The sequence below is a fragment of the Diachasma alloeum genome, unplaced genomic scaffold, assembly GCF_001412515.2.
Source record: "Diachasma alloeum isolate Michigan unplaced genomic scaffold, Dall2.0 Dall_scaffold_00178, whole genome shotgun sequence".
NCBI classification, from domain to species: Eukaryota; Metazoa; Arthropoda; class Insecta; order Hymenoptera; family Braconidae; genus Diachasma; species Diachasma alloeum.
This window is the reverse complement of record NW_021680344.1, coordinates 1,709,924-1,730,421: the sequence shown is the minus strand read 5'-3', so window position 1 is coordinate 1,730,421 and position 20,498 is coordinate 1,709,924. Positions and strand designations below refer to the sequence as shown.

The 20,498-nt window shown below is 37.8% G+C and overlaps 1 protein-coding gene across 2 annotated transcripts in view; it reads left to right on the top strand.

The window, feature by feature from the left end:
- Positions 1–17,601, top strand: part of LOC107040051 (protein artichoke) — an 89,605-nt gene extending 72,004 nt beyond the window's left edge. For both annotated transcript variants that reach the window (XM_015259979.1, XM_015259971.1), the window contains 4 exons: positions 9,981–10,284; positions 10,396–13,488; positions 15,273–15,619; positions 16,104–17,601. In XM_015259979.1, the coding sequence (XP_015115465.1) occupies positions 10,029–10,284; positions 10,396–13,488; positions 15,273–15,619; positions 16,104–16,646 (4,239 nt within the window). In that variant the 5' untranslated portion in view covers positions 9,981–10,028 and the 3' untranslated portion in view covers positions 16,647–17,601. The remainder of the gene's footprint in view (positions 1–9,980; positions 10,285–10,395; positions 13,489–15,272; positions 15,620–16,103) is intronic.
- The last annotated feature ends 2,897 nt before the right edge of the window (positions 17,602–20,498 follow it).

The window sequence follows — 20,498 nt, the reverse complement described above, 5'->3', positions numbered from 1 at the left end:
AATTTTCGTCTCAATTTTCCGTGCCAAATTCCGGAAATTTTTATCGTGTTCAAGTTCCACTGAAATTTCAGAAAATCTTGTCATTGAAAAATCTAATATTCCATTAACTTTCTGTTCAAATGATATGGAAAAATCAGGAAAATTGAGGGAAAACTAAGAATTCATGTCATTTTGTTTCTGAATATTCATGTTCAATTAAAAATTCAATCAAGTTGTGAAATTTCCGTCTTACTCCCACTGAAAACTCATGAATTTCCGTGAATTCCACTTAAAACCTGAAATTTCATAACCATTTTTCCCGAAATGCGATTCAATGTCACTCTCATGAGATTCACTATAATATATTCCATGAAATTTCAAAAAATTTCTAACAGTGTTCCTATCCAAATAAACTTTCTATTTTTTTGAGACTGGTAAAATGTTTTCAATATCGAGATTTAAATTCAGACCAGTAATATTTAAACCATAAAATCCTTGTAAAATATCCAAAAACTTCGGATTAAATGGGGCTCCAATGATAGCTCTGATGTTCGACGACAAAACTAGAAAAGCATTTCACCGGAGAAAAAATAGCCAGACTACTTAGATATCCTTAAGAGTTGATGAAGATAATTTGAGGAAACCACAATGTCAGTTTAAGAACCTCAAGGTTTTCATTTCAAGTACCTCAGGGTTCTTATTTTAAGAACCCACGTACTGCATTCCAGAACCAAAGTGCCTTGAATTAACTACCACAGGTCTGCAGTAAAAATTCCTAAGAACTAGACCTTTTCCTCTGATTCTCGCAGAAATTTCACTAGAATCCAGTGCTTTTGTCTCCGAAAACCCGAATCTTCTTTTTCTCCATCCAAAAGATGATTCATTCGTCTCACGAAATTAGCTAAACGATTCCACCTCTCTTTCTCTCTCAATGTGATCCCAGCGATTTAATTTAACCCCGCCACGATTCCAGAAGTGAATAGCCCCGAGGTTTAATGCGATGTTGCTATACACCACCATAACCCGAGGATCAGAAGATTAAAATGACTGGATCATGTCTCCCGAGATTCATCTACCCCGGTCGAAATTAGAACGACATCCAGATGTGAGTGCAGGTCAAAGGGGAAACCCAGTGCGCAAGCGAGAGAACTAGAGAGAGAGAGGTGACGGTAGAGAACTGATGGGTGTGATGATAACTAGAGGAATGCCAGGATATATGACAAAAACATTACCCAGGGACTGGTCTGGAATTACCGTTGCGGTTTAGCTATCTCAATCGGATTACCTAGACATCTACGTCTGCGCATCAGCCAACAGTCTATATAACTTTTCCACTCGTTCAGCGTTCATCACGTACATGTCGTTTCAATGACTTCTTATCTGTGAACCAGTCACCGCCTCTTGCTATCATCTTTATCACCCTTCTCGTGCTCCCTCTCGTTATACTTGAATGGGAAACTTTGAGTTTAGCGCCCTCACGTGTGCGGGTGAAAAGACGCCAGTATCTTGTCAATAGTTGTAAACATGGATTCAGCAGTTTAGTTGGGGTAGCTACAGTCAATTGATGTAATTTTCAGGAGTCGATCAGCAATTGCTACTGCGACCAAATGGAAAATTCCATGGCTTCTGATTCAGCAAACTCTCTGTTACTTTGTAATGGCTTGGCTCGAGGAGCTGTAATTTAGTGGCCTTTTCACAATGTCGCATTATATCCTGTGATGAAACCCGATTAGAATGGGTTGGAGCACATCAGCTTAGACAGAAGTGTACTCAACTTTTATGAAGATCAACGCCAGATTTCTGTCGTCTATAAGGATCACAGGTTGATGAGAGTTTATAACGGCCAATCGTCAATCTTAAAGGGGTCAGGATTTTGTATATCCGGCGTTTAAAGAGGTCAAAGTTGGATATTTATCATGAACAAGGGGCTCAAGGGCATCAGAAGTGTTTTAAGGGTTAGAATTTGATATATACAGCATTTATAAAGATTAAAATCAAATAACTGTTGTGAATAAGGTTTGAACGCTTGATGTGGGTCTCAAGGGTCAGGATCAGAAGTGTTTTAAGTATCTGAATCTTATATATTCACCATTTCTAGCGGTCTACATCAGGCAGATATAATAAGGACGAAGGAAATTATGGTCCGAAACTTCGTGAGGGTCATGAGGTTCAGTAAACATATTTCAGTGAGGGCATCATATACCTTTTTGATTGGGAAAAACGTAGCGGGGCGAGAGGAGGGGCGACGCCCCCCCCCAAGTTAACGAATAGTGGAGCAAGGGGCCCAGCCCCCTAGTTTTAAGATGAAAAAAAATTTCCAAATTTCTCACAAACCTATATCTATTTAACATCAGATTCCCAATAAAAGTATCCATCACCAGCCCAAGTAAACACGAATAAACTCCTCAGAAGCTGTTATAAAGTCATCTTCAGGTCCGGAAATTCGTCTCCCCAGTGAAACTCAACCAATTATCGTAACGATATCACTCATTAATTCTGAAAATTACTCGCCTGACTGAAGTGTTATCTGACACGACTCACCACCTTCCCTCATCATCGTTATAGTCCTCAGCGCCTCGTCCCGTAATACTCGAACGATAAACTTGGAGTTCACCCCGAACATGTATGCAAGTTTGCCTACATCACTATCTCTTGTCAATAGTGACCAAACACAGAAGAGCAACGTCGACGTGAGGTCGATTTACTATCATACACTCTCTACCCGTGTTATGGGCGATGGGTATCTCTCTATATTTTAATCCACTCCTTCGACATCATCTCTCATGAAATTGACGACCGTCTTGTCTCTTGAGAATAGAGATGATGAATTGAAATTTCTCGGCAACTTCCGCTTGTTATGCTGATTAGAAAATATAGGTTGAAACAAAAAAGTGATCTCAGCAAAATATCGGGCCCTGAGAAATGCAAAAGCAAAGGGGTAAAACGATTTCAGTCGATTTTAGCTATTGGTCGATTTTCAATGAACATCTCGGACTCTAAGGCGGATAGCAAAACTTTTGTTATCACCTTTTTTGTAGAGTTCATTGAGAGCTACGAAAAATGTAATCACGAAAATGTCGCTATCTTCCTTATATTCGGAGTTATTGTTCGACAACTCAGCTAAGGCTACTTGAATGTCAACTCAAATCGTTTTACCGCTTGGGACATCGAAAGGGCTATATCTTCAAGTATCTGTGTGAAATTTAATTTCTCCCAGATAACCAAAATCCAGTACGTTACCGGCTCGAAACCTCGAACCCTATGGATACTATAATCCTACGACCTAACCACTAAACTAACGCACGATTCTGTAAATTGAAAATTCGTATCGTCTATATGAATTATGAATCGATCTCGAGTTATGGTATTAATTGATTGATTAATATTTGTTGGCGTTAGTGACTATTTGACTATTGATTAATGATTATTATTAATTTTTCTGAATTTCATCGTTATTATTCTTTCCAATAATTGATTTTTCAGAGCCAAAAACTGGAAAATGAACGATTTTGAATTCACGGCTGATAATAATAGTAATAAAAAATAATAACAGTCATAATAATAATAAATTTTACTAATTCCATAAGGGTCAAAACTAAGGACCACAAAGGTCAGGTGTAAGGATCCAAAATACGGATCAAAACGAAGGATCACGAGATTCAGGCGTGAGGGTCAGAATTAAGAGCAGAAATAAGGTTCAAAAAGGAAGGTTAGAAACAAGGATCAAAGCTAAGGGTCACGAGGGTCGAGTATGACAGTAACAAAATGAAGGTCCGATGAGAGGGGGAAAAATAAGTGTCACAAGAATGAAACCCAGACATCAGAGTAAAAAAAACGGCCACAAAAGAGGGTTCAAAAACAAGGGTCACAAGGGTCAGGCGTAAGGGTCCAAAATACATATCAAAACGGTTTGGGCGTGAGGGTCAGAATTAAGAGAAGATTTCATGTTGAGAGATCTTTCACGTTGGCCCTTTCGATTGTTTTTTTCGAGAGACTCGTCTTCCCACTTCGGCTAATCCCATCAATACAGAAAAAACAAGATTTATTGAAACTTCTTCAATTCATTGATGAAGACACTCGTGAATTTTATGAAAATCTCACAACGAAAAACGACGACGTTGTCCTCACAAACCCAGGTATTTTTTCGTCCAATGACGATAAGGACGACGAATGTGAAGGTATCTATCGAGTCCACAATTAGTCCTCAATGGCAAACAGTCAATAAATAAAATCGCAAATGGTACACGACGTCGATCGACAAACTCATTGTGATGTTCATTACATGTCTGTAAACTCTACGAAAATTGAACATATTACTTATATATTTATTCCAACACTGAATAAAAACTAATTGGCATACTGTATTGTGGATTTTGCAATGATTTATAGGTATTCAATATATTGATGAATAAGGCATGATATCTCCAAAAATTGTTATCCTGTGACGGGATAAATTGACTTATCTTGCCAGATTAAAAAAATTCCAGGAGATAAATGCATAAATAATATGAAGCAGCAGTTTTTATCACTTGATACTACAGAGTTCGAAAGCCAGTAAATAATAGAAAACAAATCGTCCGTTGGTTCCATTAGATTTGCGTGTAAAACCCGTGATTCAAGTTTTTTGCGGTTCTTGCAAAATTTCGTTTTATGCACTCATCTCATTTTACCACTTCGCTACCGAATTATTGATTTCATACAATTAAGATATTTTCAATCAAATAAATCTAAGTTTATGAATCTACAACGAAAATATTGCTATAATTTTTTTAAACCTATTGAAATGAATTTGAAAAATTTGGAATGAAGAGTTTTATTTGATCGGGTGCATATCGCTCACTCAATAGAACGACAAACAATTGAGTCGTCGAACCAATTCAATTTCTCCTGGTATCAAACCCCACAGAACTGAACAGAGCTTTGTAAAATATATTTTACAAAAGTCGATTAGCCGATAAATATCCCCTAACGTTACAAACTCAGCGCAATGTGGCAATCTGGCGTTATGTATGCCACAAGTTTTCCCCCATATTCGTAACAACTCACTCCAAAACCGAGTTGCTAGAGTAGAGGGCCAGTGACCTCTTTATCCCAGTGACTCGTTACTCGTAAACCTGGTGGTTTAGAGGCGGACGATGAAAAACCACAGGCAGTATCCACGGGAAAACGGTTAAAAGATTGCCAGGACGTGGGATGAGATATGCCCGAACCCACCCAACACAGGGGGACTGGGAGAAAAATGATTTTTTTTTTCATCTCATCGCTGTACCGAGAGGAAAAAAAATTCAATGAGTAGAAGTTGTTTGAATCGACAGGATTATTTCCTTGTGAATATAACGACAGGAATTGTTCCATTTGAAAATACAAAATTTTCTAAGATGAATAAGATCATCCAATGAATTATGTTTACCCCCTAGTAGAAATCAAATATCCGAGCGCCGTCACCCGGACTTTCCAGGGGCGACTCTAGTATAGCACACACGGAGAGAAATGTTCAGTAAAAATTACGGTACTAACAATTCGCTCACCGATTACGGAATCGACTCAAAAAATTTAAGTGACGGTATCGTAATTTTTCACAGAAGATTCAGTTCCGTAAAATTTTCTACAACCACATTTCGCTCCGGAATTACGGAAAAGATACGTAATTTTTATTGAATATTTCTCTCCGTGTACGCGCGCAATATACGAGATCAAATGTCCGGGCGCACGCGCCGGTCAGAATTTCTACTAGCGCCTGAATTCGCTGTTAATTTTCGTGGCACATTTGAAGTGTAATCTACACTGTTAGAAATTTCTTGAAATTTCAGTCACAGCTTCATCCGAATTCTCAATGTTGTAAGTTTGAATTTAATTTCAAAATAAAAATGTTCATAAAATTTCTCATCTTGAAAAGTCACGAAAATTGGGTTTTTCATGTTAAGCGCTCATTGATGTTCCAATGAAAGCTTGAATTTTCAAACTCATTATGAAAATTAAACATCAAATGTAACAGAATTTTTAAGAAATTGAGAATTCAGGAAAGTTTTTACCTGAATTTTCCCAATTTTCAATATTTTTCAGTGCCGCATGGATCTGGAAATCGAGAATTATTTAAATATTCAAGAAATTAACTGATTCCTCAGTGAAGAAATACACAGACATTTCACGTAATTTTGTTATTGTTTCAAATTGTAAGCTTTTTCACTTAAAATTTCAAGAGTAATTATCTACAGTTAGAAATTTTTTGAAATTTAAGTCACAAATGCATTTGAATTTTCAATATTCTGAACTTGAATTTAATTTCAGACTAAATTGCTCATGGAATTACTGATCCATCTTGGAAATTCAATAAAATTAAGTTTTTCATTATGAATGATTATTGAATTTTGAAACCTATCGCGAAAATTAAGCAACAGATTGAAAATTCAGAAGAAAAGTTGCCTGAGTTTTCATGATTTTCAGTAATTTTCATTGTCGTATGAACCTGAGAAATGAAATTCGGGGAATATTCAAGAACATTGACTGATTTATCAATAACAAGATCAATGGAATTCCGTGTAAATTATTCGTTGTTAAAAATTTCAAGATTTTTTACTTGAAATTTCAAGAGTAATTTCTGACAGTGTAACAGTGAATACTTTTCATTGCTATTCATTAAATTGTGAATTCGCAATGACGAAATTTCTTGAAACTTCGATAAAACTGTCATCTGATACCAAAAAATTTTGAACAGTGCAAAAATAATATAATCAGTGGAATGGAAAGAAGGAGGCTAGCGNCGCGCAATATACGAGATCAAATGTCCGGGCGCACGCGCCGGTCAGAATTTCTACTAGCGCCTGAATTCGCTGTTAATTTTCGTGGCACATTTGAAGTGTAATCTACACTGTTAGAAATTTCTTGAAATTTCAGTCACAGCTTCATCCGAATTCTCAATGTTGTAAGTTTGAATTTAATTTCAAAATAAAAATGTTCATAAAATTTCTCATCTTGAAAAGTCACGAAAATTGGGTTTTTCATGTTAAGCGCTCATTGATGTTCCAATGAAAGCTTGAATTTTCAAACTCATTATGAAAATTAAACATCAAATGTAACAGAATTTTTAAGAAATTGAGAATTCAGGAAAGTTTTTACCTGAATTTTCCCAATTTTCAATATTTTTCAGTGCCGCATGGATCTGGAAATCGAGAATTATTTAAATATTCAAGAAATTAACTGATTCCTCAGTGAAGAAATACACAGACATTTCACGTAATTTTGTTATTGTTTCAAATTGTAAGCTTTTTCACTTAAAATTTCAAGAGTAATTATCTACAGTTAGAAATTTTTTGAAATTTAAGTCACAAATGCATTTGAATTTTCAATATTCTGAACTTGAATTTAATTTCAGACTAAATTGCTCATGGAATTACTGATCCATCTTGGAAATTCAATAAAATTAAGTTTTTCATTATGAATGATTATTGAATTTTGAAACCTATCGCGAAAATTAAGCAACAGATTGAAAATTCAGAAGAAAAGTTGCCTGAGTTTTCATGATTTTCAGTAATTTTCATTGTCGTATGAACCTGAGAAATGAAATTCGGGGAATATTCAAGAACATTGACTGATTTATCAATAACAAGATCAATGGAATTCCGTGTAAATTATTCGTTGTTAAAAATTTCAAGATTTTTTACTTGAAATTTCAAGAGTAATTTCTGACAGTGTAACAGTGAATACTTTTCATTGCTATTCATTAAATTGTGAATTCGCAATGACGAAATTTCTTGAAACTTCGATAAAACTGTCATCTGATACCAAAAAATTTTGAACAGTGCAAAAATAATATAATCAGTGGAATGGAAAGAAGGAGGCTAGCGGAGTGATGCTAAACAGACTGAAAAACAAAATAAAATCTGTTATACACTGGAAAATGTGAAACAAAGGGGGAATAGTACACGGGAATACAGAGAGAGGTTGGCATTGCGCTGCAGTTTGATAGAGACACCGTCGACTATGCTCGTTTCCTCTGTATCTGAACCGGATGTCACCCCGACGGGAACTCGTTAACACCGATGTATCCACAATGTTGCGCCCCGTGGGTGGGTTATTTAGTCGGTGTATTCGCAACCCCTCATCCCCTTCAACCCCGGGATTCTACATACACGGTGCATTGGATTTGTGCGCTCAACACTTCATTTGGAGCCGTGTACAAAGATCTAGGATGCGTAACCCAGAAAATCCAGTCGTTTGTTTATCAGCGAACGAATGGGTGAATGGAGCAAAATAGGTCGTCCACCGAGAAAAAAATCCTTATTTTGAGATTTCGAAGATTTTGAATTGAGACTTTCGGAAGTCCCAACGTCACAGAGAGAAAAGTTGGATAAAAATTACCTCGAAAATCGTGACAAATTGTAATTAATTGTAATTAAGATATTTATGGTGGGGCGGGCATGTAAAAAGTGAGACGGAGGGGGCTCTATTGGTCTCTCGCAGAAAACAAATCGCTGAACAAAAAAAAACGATATTCCAATTACAAATTTCTAATCTATTTCGACCATTTTTGTGTTCGAAATATTTTTTTAATAACTTTTATATTTTTCCCCACATATTGCAAGCCTTCTTTTATTTTTCGAGCTTGTCTTTTGGATAATTGGAAAATAATTTATATGGAAAGAAAAAGTGACAACGTCGTGCCGTTCAAGGTACAAGTTGGCAGCACTGATTCACTCAGCTGTTATTAGAGATGCAAATGCGTCACATGACCCGTCATATGGCGGTCATGTGACCGTCATTGACGGTCACATGAGGAGCCGTTCATGACGGCTGTCACAATTCTCTCTCCCCCTTTTGTGACCGTCACAACTTGTCAAGAAAAAATTACAGTCATTTTTCATCTATATAGATGAAACTTTATTTTTTTCTCGGTCAATTTTCAGTTGAATTCCTTTTGTATTCGCCTAATCCGCATTTTGAAATGGAAATCACGTTTTTTTCCATCCATATAGATAAAACTATTTTGTTTTATTCATGACCGTCACAAATTGTAAATTAGCTATGACCGTCATTATGCAACTATATAGATGGTTTGACAACAATTTGGTTACAAATGATTTGTGACAATCATTTGTAGTTAGAAAATTTGTGCGTCACGTGACCGTCACAAGACCGTCATTTTTTGGTCATATGACGCGATATAAAAAATGACGGTCATTTTGTATCATCACAACTCCATTCGTATTTACCGCGCTTACCCCTCCACGATTCATAACCTCGACGTTGTCGCTATTCCAAGTTGCGCACGCAGAATTCCTATATTTCATGAGTTCTTTAATTATCCGTTCCAAACAATTCTCCTAGGTCACTTGGATTATTTTTCTTTATTCCTCCATGAAAGCTCCACCCAAGTGTGAAATTTCAGGGAAATGGCGACTTTTTTTTTCTATTTTTAATATATATATTTTTTCGAATTCCCATAACAGCACATGTTAAAATGCATTTTTGAGAAAAATTGCTGTGTTTCACCCATGCCTCTAGGCTACCTGGAATTTTGCATAGAAGTTTTGAAAAAATCAAAGAATGTATACAAAAAAATCATCAATTTCTTGACGGTTTTTCCCCCCCCCCCCTCTGACCGCGCCATAAATACCTTAAATTAAAAAAGCCGAATTATTCTATTTTCCTCTTACCTAAATGATTTGGACAATTATGATTCGTATATTTATGTTTCATAGAATAGTATACAATTCTCTTTTGTTTGGTAGGTGATTATACTCATGCCAACCGCCTTACTTTCACCATTCGTTCCAGATATTCCCCATGCTTTTTTTAAAAAGAATTTTAAATAATTTTTACTGTCAAAAAATTATTTTTTCACGCACCTGCACGGAAAGTTCGTACTTTGCTCCCTGATGAGCGGGGAGGAAAGTGAGTACTTCCCGTCCTCGGGTGGAAAAGAAGTTCACCTTCCCAACCTCACTCAATCTAAAACCTCATCTTCACTTGACCTAATCTTCATTTCCATTTTATGATTTCAGGATCAATAGAGCCAAACCCCCAAAACGATCGGATGTGACGAGACAACGATGTGGTACTCAACCGGGAGTAAAGAATCCCGAAAAAGCGGTAGAATCTCATCAAATGTAAACAAAATAAACCTGACGGTACTCTTCTTGGCACTGAAAGTATGGACAACCACTGGACAGAGTTCAGAATGTCCCCCGAGCGAAGCTATCCCCGGCTGTCCCTGCTACAACTTCGAGGACGGCCTCTTCCTCGAGTGCGCCGGAGCGACTGAAGAGACGCTGAAGAAGACAATGATGGGTGTACTCAACGAGGGAGGTAAGGTAAAAGAGTCGTATCTCCTAAGAGTTCGACGTAAAAATCCACGTAGAGATAATGTAAAAGGCTCCCCTCACCCTACACAATCATACACACTCGTTTCTGTTGTAGGAGCCTCAACAATGGTGCAGTCGTTGAGTGTTTACGAGTTAGATAAGAGCATTGAAAAGCTGAAGGATGATGTATTCCCAGCGGGATCACAAATAAGGCATCTCCAGATATCTCACTCTTATCTAAAAGACATTAGTGACAATACATTTGTCATCCTCAAAGACAGTCTAGAATCATTGGCACTTGTGTCTAGCAGACTGAACCAGGTGCCACAGAAGTCTCTAGCTGAATTGCATAAATTGGCGGCATTAGATCTCGAGGCTAATCTCATTCAGGATCTACCGTCTTATTGCTTTTGGGGATTGAAACTAATGAAGTTAGTTCTCAAAGGTAATCAAATATCCAAGATAACGGAGCACACCTTTGCTGGATTAGAGAGTAGTCTGAGTGATCTCGATCTTGCTGAGAATAAAATTAAAACATTTCCGATGGCTGCATTGAGAAGACTAGACAACTTGGCATCATTGAGGCTCGCTTGGAATGAGATATCTGAGCTGACTAATGATGGTTACTCAGTGTTGCGTGGTCTTCTCATCCTCGATCTAAGCAGCAACAATTTCGATAAGCTAACTGAGGATTGCTTCAAGCCATGTCCCATTCTGCATACCCTGTCTCTCTATTATAATTCCATTGAAACAGTACACAAGGATGCTTTCATATCGCTGAAGGATCTCGAGTCCATTGATCTGAGTCACAATAAAATCGTCTTCCTCGATGTTGCAACATTCAAAGCCAACGAACGACTACGAACAATTGAACTCAGTCACAATCATATTCATTATATCGGCGGTGTATTTGCCCGACTTTCTGAATTGCGTGAGCTCTACTTGGCTGAGAACAATATACTGGAGATACCGGGGGAATCATTCGCCGGCAGTATAAACCTAGCTGTTGTTTATCTCCAGCAGAATGCGATAAGAAGAATCGATGGCAAAGCATTGTCAAGTCTGAATCAATTGACACAACTTCATCTCAGTAACAATTACATAGAGAATCTTCCCATCGAGTTTCTGGAATATTGCGTTAATTTATCGTCATTATCGATGGACGGTAATAAAATAAAAGAACTCAAACCAGGTACATTTGCCAAAGTGAATCAACTCCGTGAATTGAGACTGCAGGATAATCGGATAACCGAAGTGAAGAGAGGTGTTTTTTCACAATTACCTGAGTTGCTTGAATTACATCTACAGAATAATGCAATTACGAGTATGGATACAGGTGCACTCAGGACCCTAAATTCACTTCAGCACGTTAATCTTCAAGGCAACCAACTCACTGTCCTCGGTGATGTATTTCAACTGTCCTCTTCTGAATCAACAAATGCCGGTAGTTCACTCGTATCCATTCAACTTGACAGCAATGGTTTGGCAGTACTTCACAACGACTCATTGCGCGGTCAGGCATCTGTCAGAATAATGTGGCTTGGTCATAACAAGTTGACACACCTCCAGGCACCCCTATTCCGTGATCTGTTACTCGTTGAGCGTTTATATCTAACAAACAATTCTATATCTTACATTGAAGACGCGGCATTTCAACCTATGCAAGCACTCAAGTTTCTAGAACTCAGTATGAACAGACTCAGTCACGTCAGTACGAAAACTTTTGCCGAGTTACACGAACTGGAGGAGCTTTATCTACAAGACAATGGACTGAGGAATCTCGAGCCTTATGCCTTAACAGCACTCAAGAAACTCCGGGTGTTGGACCTGTCCAACAACAATCTCACAGTACTAGAGGAGAGTATGTTCCAAGACAATTTACCGATTAAGATCTTGAATCTTAAGAATTGCTCCATCACCAGCATTCAAGTCAACACGTTTCGCGGTTTGTACAATCTGCATGATTTGAACCTTGAGGATAATCGATTAACTGCGGTTGCCCTCACAAGACTTACGGTACCAAGTCTACGTGTGCTAATAGCATCTGGTAACAACTTTAGCCACATCTCAGAGCAGAGCTTCCATGGATTGGCGGCGTTACAAGAGCTCATCCTGGACAATGTCCAGTTGGCACAGTTAACAGAGAGGACATTTTTACGTAACACAAATTTAACGCGTTTGCACTTGAATCGTAATCGCCTGAGAAACTTACCACCCGGAATATTTGAAAAATTGGTGAATCTTCGTGAATTACGGCTTGATAAGAATCAATTTATAGCTATACCGTATTCAGCCCTCACTCACGTGTTAAATCTTGAGATTCTCACACTAGCTCACAATGCCATTGTGACTGTAGACGTTGCGAGTCTAGCTCGTTTGAATTATCTACGTGAACTCGACCTCAGTCACAATCGAATTGAATCCATGTCTGGTTTTGCCATGGCCAATCTATCCCGTCTACTATCAGTTGACCTCAGCAACAATCATCTCAGTGGCCTACCAGCCAATTTCTTCGACCATTCCGGTATGCTACGGCGTGTTGACCTGTCGGAGAATAAATTCAGTCAGATACCAGCGGTCGCCCTCTCTGGTCAAAATTTACCTGGTCTGACCTGGCTCAACTTGACCCGGAATCCACTTCACCGTATTCACGAACAACCAGCTGAGGTTACGTACCCACTACTTCAGGAAATTCACATATCCGGAACCAATCTCAGTATCGTAACATCACAAGAGTTTGAAGCGTTTCCCGCACTACTACATCTCTATCTCGTGCGAAATTGTATTGGTAGAGTTTCACCCGGTGCATTCAGGAGTTTACCGAATTTATTGACACTCCATCTTGGAATGAACAGTTTAGAATTACTACCCAAAGAGAGATTGCAAGGAATGGAACACCTCAGAATACTCAATCTCACGCACAATCGATTGAAGGAATTGGAAGAATTTCCCGCTGATCTTAAATCCTTACAAATACTTGATCTATCGTACAACCAGATAGGAATGGTTGGCAAGGTCACCTTCATGAATCTCGTGAGCCTCGTTGAACTGCATCTATATGGTAATTGGATAAATGCCATCTCGAACGAAGCATTTCGTCCCCTCAAGAAACTTCGTCTTTTGGATCTCAGCAGAAACTACTTGGAGAATCTTCCGTTGAATGCATTTCGACCCCTGGAAACACAAATTCGGAGTCTACGTGCCGAAGGTGAGAGAAAATACATCCAATCTACCAGCATTGTCTGTATACTGTGGAAAAGCTGGAAGATAAACTCATTTTTGATCCTTTCTTATATAAATTTCTGTAATCCTATTTCATTTTTCTTTGGCTATTTCTGCACCACCATTCTTTCTCAGTATACTACTATTTGCAGGAGAAGGAAAAATCGGGAAAATGGGAGGGAAAAAAATTGTCGATACGTACAGTCATGCACACACAGACGTCTTAGTCCAATTCGCGCGGAGTGCACACCAAATCGAATCTCATTCGTGTTGTATAGCGCATTGTGCTCCCCCTCAACCCAAATCAATATCACCTTTTGTGACAATTTAATTCTGGAGATCAACAATTACATCCTTCTGCGACTAATCCCGTTTAGAGTTTCTACTGCAGGAGCGATGGAAACAATTTTCAGATGTCCATTCGAATGAATGTTCATTTTTTTATAATATGGGATTCTATTATAGATCGAGTGCTGGGGATATGAAGTGATGGTAGTGTCGGTTGACTTTTATGGGCATTGCAGTGGGGTTAGATGGGGTTTAAGTGGAGGGAGAGAGAATTCGCTGCATGAGGGTCAAATTTAATACCCGATATGGCGCTGATAAGGGTCAAATTCTTATTTGAGTGTTTACAAGCGGCCATTACAGATAAAACAAGGGGGAAATTGCTATTATATAAATATCCTATAGGTTTTTTTGGTAATAGAGGAGGGTAGGGCGAAACGGACCGCCGGGCAAAACGAACCCCTAGGGCAAAACGGACCACTGGCTGAAAATTGGTGATTTTTGTTTTTTTTTCTTTCCTTCAAATCAGGAACACCGAATGTGTTGAATTAGAAGTGAGTTTCAGAATCATGACCATCACAGGGATTTTATAGGTAAGTATCGTTGAACCGCAATTTGCTCAGATTTGCTAATCACCTCAAACCACTAATGATTTTGAATTTTTATTTTTGCTTCCATTCAGAACCAAAAACTATTAAAAATATCAAAAAACTATCAATTGTCTGTCAGTGGTCCGTTTTGCCCTACCCTTCCCTAATTAAAGAAAAAGTTTATCACATACATACATACAAAATAAAAATAGTAGACTATTTGGATCATAACAGGTAGATAAACCACAAAGAAAACCGAAACTTAAATTTCAACGATCACAATGCTTCCATCGGAAACCAAAAAAGTTTTGCTTTCAAATGGATTTTCAGGAATTGATCCTCGTGATGCCACGAGACATTTCACGAGACACCACGAGACAAAACTTTGGAGAAATGATCTCGGTCTCAATGAACATCGATATGTTTGCTCTCGGCTCAGTCTCAAAATAAGCAATATTGACTCCTCTCGTGGTGACTCCGAGTCAATTTATCTCATCTCGGTTTTCGATTTTTCGCATTTTTTATATGTAGAAAACCGAGACGAGACAAACCGAGACAAAAACCGAGATTTTACATTAAAAAACATGAAAAACTTGAGACCCAGATAAGATGAATTGACTCGGATTCATCACGAGAAGAGTTCATACTGCATATTTCGAGACTAAGACGAGAACAATGATTTCCATGTTCATTGAGACTGAGATCATCTCTCCAAAATTTTGTCTCGTAAAGTGTCTTGCGGCATTACTAATTGATCCCCAATTACTATTGTTAACCCTAATTATTATTCAACCTATTGCCAAAAAAATTAATTTGCGAGGGAATAAAAAGAGCCGCGACCTCTCACTTTTAATAACACATTTTCATTCATCCTGCCATCCATCTTTTTTTACAGAAAATCCACTGCACTGCGGGTGTGAATCCCAGGAGCTGTGGGAGTGGCTGCGAGATCATCAGAAATTAGTTGGCGGTGTAGACCGAGGACGTGGTAGGGGACCGAATGGAGTAGGCAACGTGGATAACGTTGAGGGTGGATTGCTGAGATGCGAGCAACCACCTGAACTCCGTGGCCTCGTTTTTCTCGATCTTGATCCACACCACTTCTGCTCATCCCCTCTCGTACTGAAGCTCGCCATTCAGGATATTCAGCCGTTCTCAGTTCTTGTCTCATGGCAGAGTAGAAATCACTCGGGCCTACACGGCTACCAAGTTGCATATCATGCACTCGATAACGTTAACGAGGTTGGTTCTATCATTTTTGCTTAAACCATAAGAACTTTATCCTTTTTTATGGCACGCTGCGCTTCGCTTTGATCATGGGAGAATTTTATCTACACAATGCACATGGAAAATTTTTTACTGAAAAACTCCATCCGTAAATAAATACGTTCGAAATACGACAAACATTCGTTTTTCAAGTCATTAATCATCGCGCTTTGATCAATTCATACCGGGTAGAACGGGTTAGTGTTCACACTAACCCAAACCCGAAATGAGATAGTTCGGCACCACCTCCATCAGAAGTCATTCGAAACAGCAATTTTTTTACTCGCGCAATTGCTGAACAATCTCCAAGCTCATCTGCCATCCCCCCCCTCGCAATCGCCCTCGCCTTTCACAGTTACCCCCAAAATTTCATTAAAGTTGATTCATCAGCGATAATAATCACATTTCTCCATCGCCCACTCTAGTCAGATGGAACATAATCAAACTTACCGCATTACAGGTACGTGGCAAGTTGTTGGATCCAAAATCTCGTTCGGTTAGACTGTCTAAACTAGCGTCCGACACTCGATATCTCATTTGCGTGCTTGGCTTAGGCAGTTGGGGCACACCAATCCCTGAGGATATTAACACTTGGCAATGGAATGCCTCTCACGATGATGTGATTGAGAGTACGGTACCACCGGTGATGGTTAACTCACCAATGAGCAGATGCACCGAAGTGAGAACATTGGATGCACCTGAGTCAGTTATTGGTGATGGAGTACCACCAGACAGAGGTGGTCTAGCAAGCATACTAACACGAAGACTGGGTCTCATTGTTGGTAGTTGCATGGGTTTTGTTGTTTTTATCGTTCTAGTTTCAGTTCTCGGTTACATGAAGATGAAGAAGCAAAGAGCCGCGATGAAAAGGGAACAGCCACTAGCACCAAATCCACCCGAATTTATGACGTATCGTCATTATTCACTGCAGAGTGGTGATAGACTTGAAAATTCATGTCCAAGCTTCATCACCAATATTGGCACAACCACCCTGAACTCGTAGCACAAAGCAACAGCACCATCTGCTGTTGCATCGGTCGAGAACATTGACATTGAGATGAAGAGTGTATCGAATTGTTCTGGTATATTTGGGTAATATCGAGATATTATTGATCCTGTTTCTGACCTTACGTCATCAGCATTGAATTGCCAACAATAATCCTTTCACAGACATACGTCAATTCCAGTAACACGTGTTATATCACCGTAATACGACTCACGACAGCGTAACCCACTGTGTGTGTTTGAATGCTACTGTGCCAATACAATTACTACTGTAATCCATTTTCGATGTGAATGAATCCTACATTTTTTTTCTAACAATGAATGAGCGTATTTCGAGCAACGATGCGACGACCTCTTAATCCTTGTATCTCTCGCGTTAAGACTGATTTTTTATCGATACCACTGTATGTATCATTTTGTCAATTGTGTTTTTCATTGAATTTTTATGGTTAATAGATTTTTGTAGTTTAAAACGACGTTGGTGTGTTATGAAACAAATAAAAGTAATATTTTGTAAATAATAAGTTTAACGAAGAATCTAGTGATTAAGGTAATTTAATGAATCTTCGAACGTATGGTTAAGATGCCAACATAGTACTAATCATTGGATACGATATTAGGTGATTGATTACTTGAGAGTGAGTAATTGATTAGTGTCGTTTTGTATGTCGACTTCAGAGTCAAAGTGTGATTCCTGCCAAATGAAAAAAAAAACGAGATGATTTCGATAGTTAACGTTTTGGCATAGTATGCCACTGTTTTATGTACACAAATTCGATGTGATGCCAAACAATTATTGTATATAGAACCAAAAATAAAAGTGATAATGGGGTGAATGGATGGGGATATTAATATTATGTACACTTGCATAGGGCAACAATTGTATATTGAAGATAAAGAAAATCTTAGAATTTCATCTAATAAAAAGTCTTCGAGGTAATCAAAGGTTTAAATATTGACTTTCATTATTTCCAGTCCTCATATTATTTGTTCATGCGCAATTAATCCAGGAATATATCACGAACGAGATTTCATCAAATATTTATAAAGGTAGGTTATTTCATGGAACCTTAAATTAGTATTTGCTGAAGTCTGGGAATTTCTGGTGTTTTCATACAGTGGAGCAGGTGCGTATAGATTGCAGTAATGGGCATTGCAGTAATGGGTTCAAAATAATCAGCCGTGACGTAATTGGCAAAATTCAAGTTATTCAACTTTTTTTTCGAAAATTCGTTATTTCGAGCATCTAAAGATTGGAAAAAATAAAAAAATAAACATTCTTATAGGTGGTGAAAAATGAAAAATTTTGCCCCCTAATAAATCGAAATCGGATGAGTAGAACTCGAGTTATCGTAAAAAACGGAACAATTTGAATTAAATCATATTTCCGAACTGGGCTGTCAAAAAAATCTGAAAAAATTTGAGAGATAGTTTTTCAAGCCCCGTAGAAAAAATCGCCATCAATTTTCAAGAGGATGAGGGTTAGCCGTTGACTCATTTGGCATGGAATACCTTATATAGAATCAAAAACAAAAGTGATAATGGGGTGGATGGATGGGGAAATTAATATTATGTACACTTGCATAGGGCAGCAATTGTATATTGAAGATAAAGAAAATCTTAGAGTTTCATCTAATAAAAAGTCTTCGAAGTAATCAAAAGTTTGAATATTGAGTGTCATTATTTCCAATCCTTATATTATTTATTCACGTGGAACTAATGCAGGAATACTTCACCAGATCTTCTCGTCAACATTACTAAGAACGAAATTTCATCAAATATTCCAATTCCCTTCAGTTTCTATCAATGGATATTCTGATATTCTTCGACTAAATCACATCAATCCTCGGAATATTTGGCCAGACTCAGTCGTCCATACGACAGACAATATCACTGATATTGGCCAGCGTACAGGTACAGGATTCCACCTAATATTTATAGAGGTAGGTTATTTGATGGAATCGCAAATTAGTATTTGCTGAACTACCTGAGAGTTTCTGATATCTTAAGACAGTGGAGCAGGTACGTATAAATCGAAATAATGAAAGATGAATTGGGTTATCTATTTTTTATAGACAAAGAAATCCATAACGCATATAACGTGCGAAGTTTCCCATTCAAAGGCAGATTTTTAAAACGAATATTGCTCATTCAACCTCATTAATTTATTCAAACAAAAAATTAAATTACCAAAAGGCTATTTCAAGCGCAAAACACGACATACACATTCATACACATATACATTCATACATACATACAAACATACGTAATCGAATAATGGCATATTCGAACTTTTTAGACCATATTCAATTACCCAAACCCAAAAAATTGGAAACTTAAATTTAAGCAATTGCAAAGTTTCCATTTAGAAGCAAAAATTAAGCTTTTAATTTCCTTTAATTTATTTATGGCGGGGTGGCAATGTAGGAGGTGATGCGAAGGAGAATCTATTGTTCTCTGGCAGAAAACCAATCGCTGTACAAAAAAAAACGATATTTCAATTACAAATTTTCAATCTATTTCGACCATTTTTGTGTTCAAAATATTTTTTCAATAACTTTTCTATTTTTTTTTACATATTTCAGGCCTTCTTTGATTTTTCCAGCTTGTCTTTTGGATAATTGGAAAATAATTAATATGGACAAAAAAAGTGACAACGTCGTGCCGTTCGAGGTATAAGTTGGCAGCACTGATTCACTCAGCTGATATGTTCCTTCCCGTAGCGGAATATATCAGTAGCGAAGTGGTAAAGCGGTTTAAGTCGACTTATCACTTGGTTGAGTTTTTGAGGAATATCTCTAAATCCAAAGGAGGTAACAAAATTTTTGTAATAACCTTTTTTCTAGAGCATATTGAGTGCTACAAAAAAGGTCTTGACAAAAATGTAGATATCTTCCTTAGATTCCGAGATATTCACTGAAAACTGGCCCATAGTCAAAATCGACTTAAACCGTTTTGCCACTTTGTTACTGATATCATCAAAACTCCATTCGTATTTGGCGCGCTTACCCCTCCACAATTTCTAACCTCGACGTTGTCGCTATTCCAAGTTGACGCAGAATTCCTATTTTCATGAGTTTTTAATCATCCCTTCCAAACAATTCTCCCAAGCCACTTAGATTTTTTTTTCATGTTCTTCCATGAAAGGTCCACCCAAGTGCAAAATTTCAGGAAAATGGCGACTGTTTTTCTATTTTTAATATATTTTTTTCCGAATTTCCATAAGAACCCGTGTTAAAATGCATTTTTTCGAAAAATTCCTGTGTTTCACCCATTCTCCTAGGCTATCTGCAATTTTGCATAGGGATTTTGAAAAAATCAAAGAATGTCTTTAAAAACAAAACAATTTCTCGACTTTTTTCGCCTTTCCCTGACTACGCCATAAATACCTTAAAGAATATTCCCATACTAGATTGTTATTTCTCCCGATACTCGATAAATTCCTAACGATACCAGCAATTGAAGCTGAATTTTCACTCGACTGAGTCCAAAATTACAAATGCCACGTTAATTTACACAAACAAAATTCAACTTTTCCCCGGAATCCAACAGCCTGTGATTATATTTACGACCAGTTACCAAGACAATTACACCCGCATTTACTCGGCTAAACCGACGAGTACGTACAATTAATTAATTACAGCGACGAAATGCCACGGTCGACTTGCCTCGCCTACCAAGCAACTATTCGCCTCGGTGTAATTAACTCTGGGAGTTTAGTACCATTCATCTGCCAATCAATATGGCCCGTGTCTACTCGAGAATGCAATACAACATTATTGGTTACCACTGCAACCGCATTACCAATGCGTTTAAACGCATTTGTGGAAAAATTGTATTTCACTGCTTC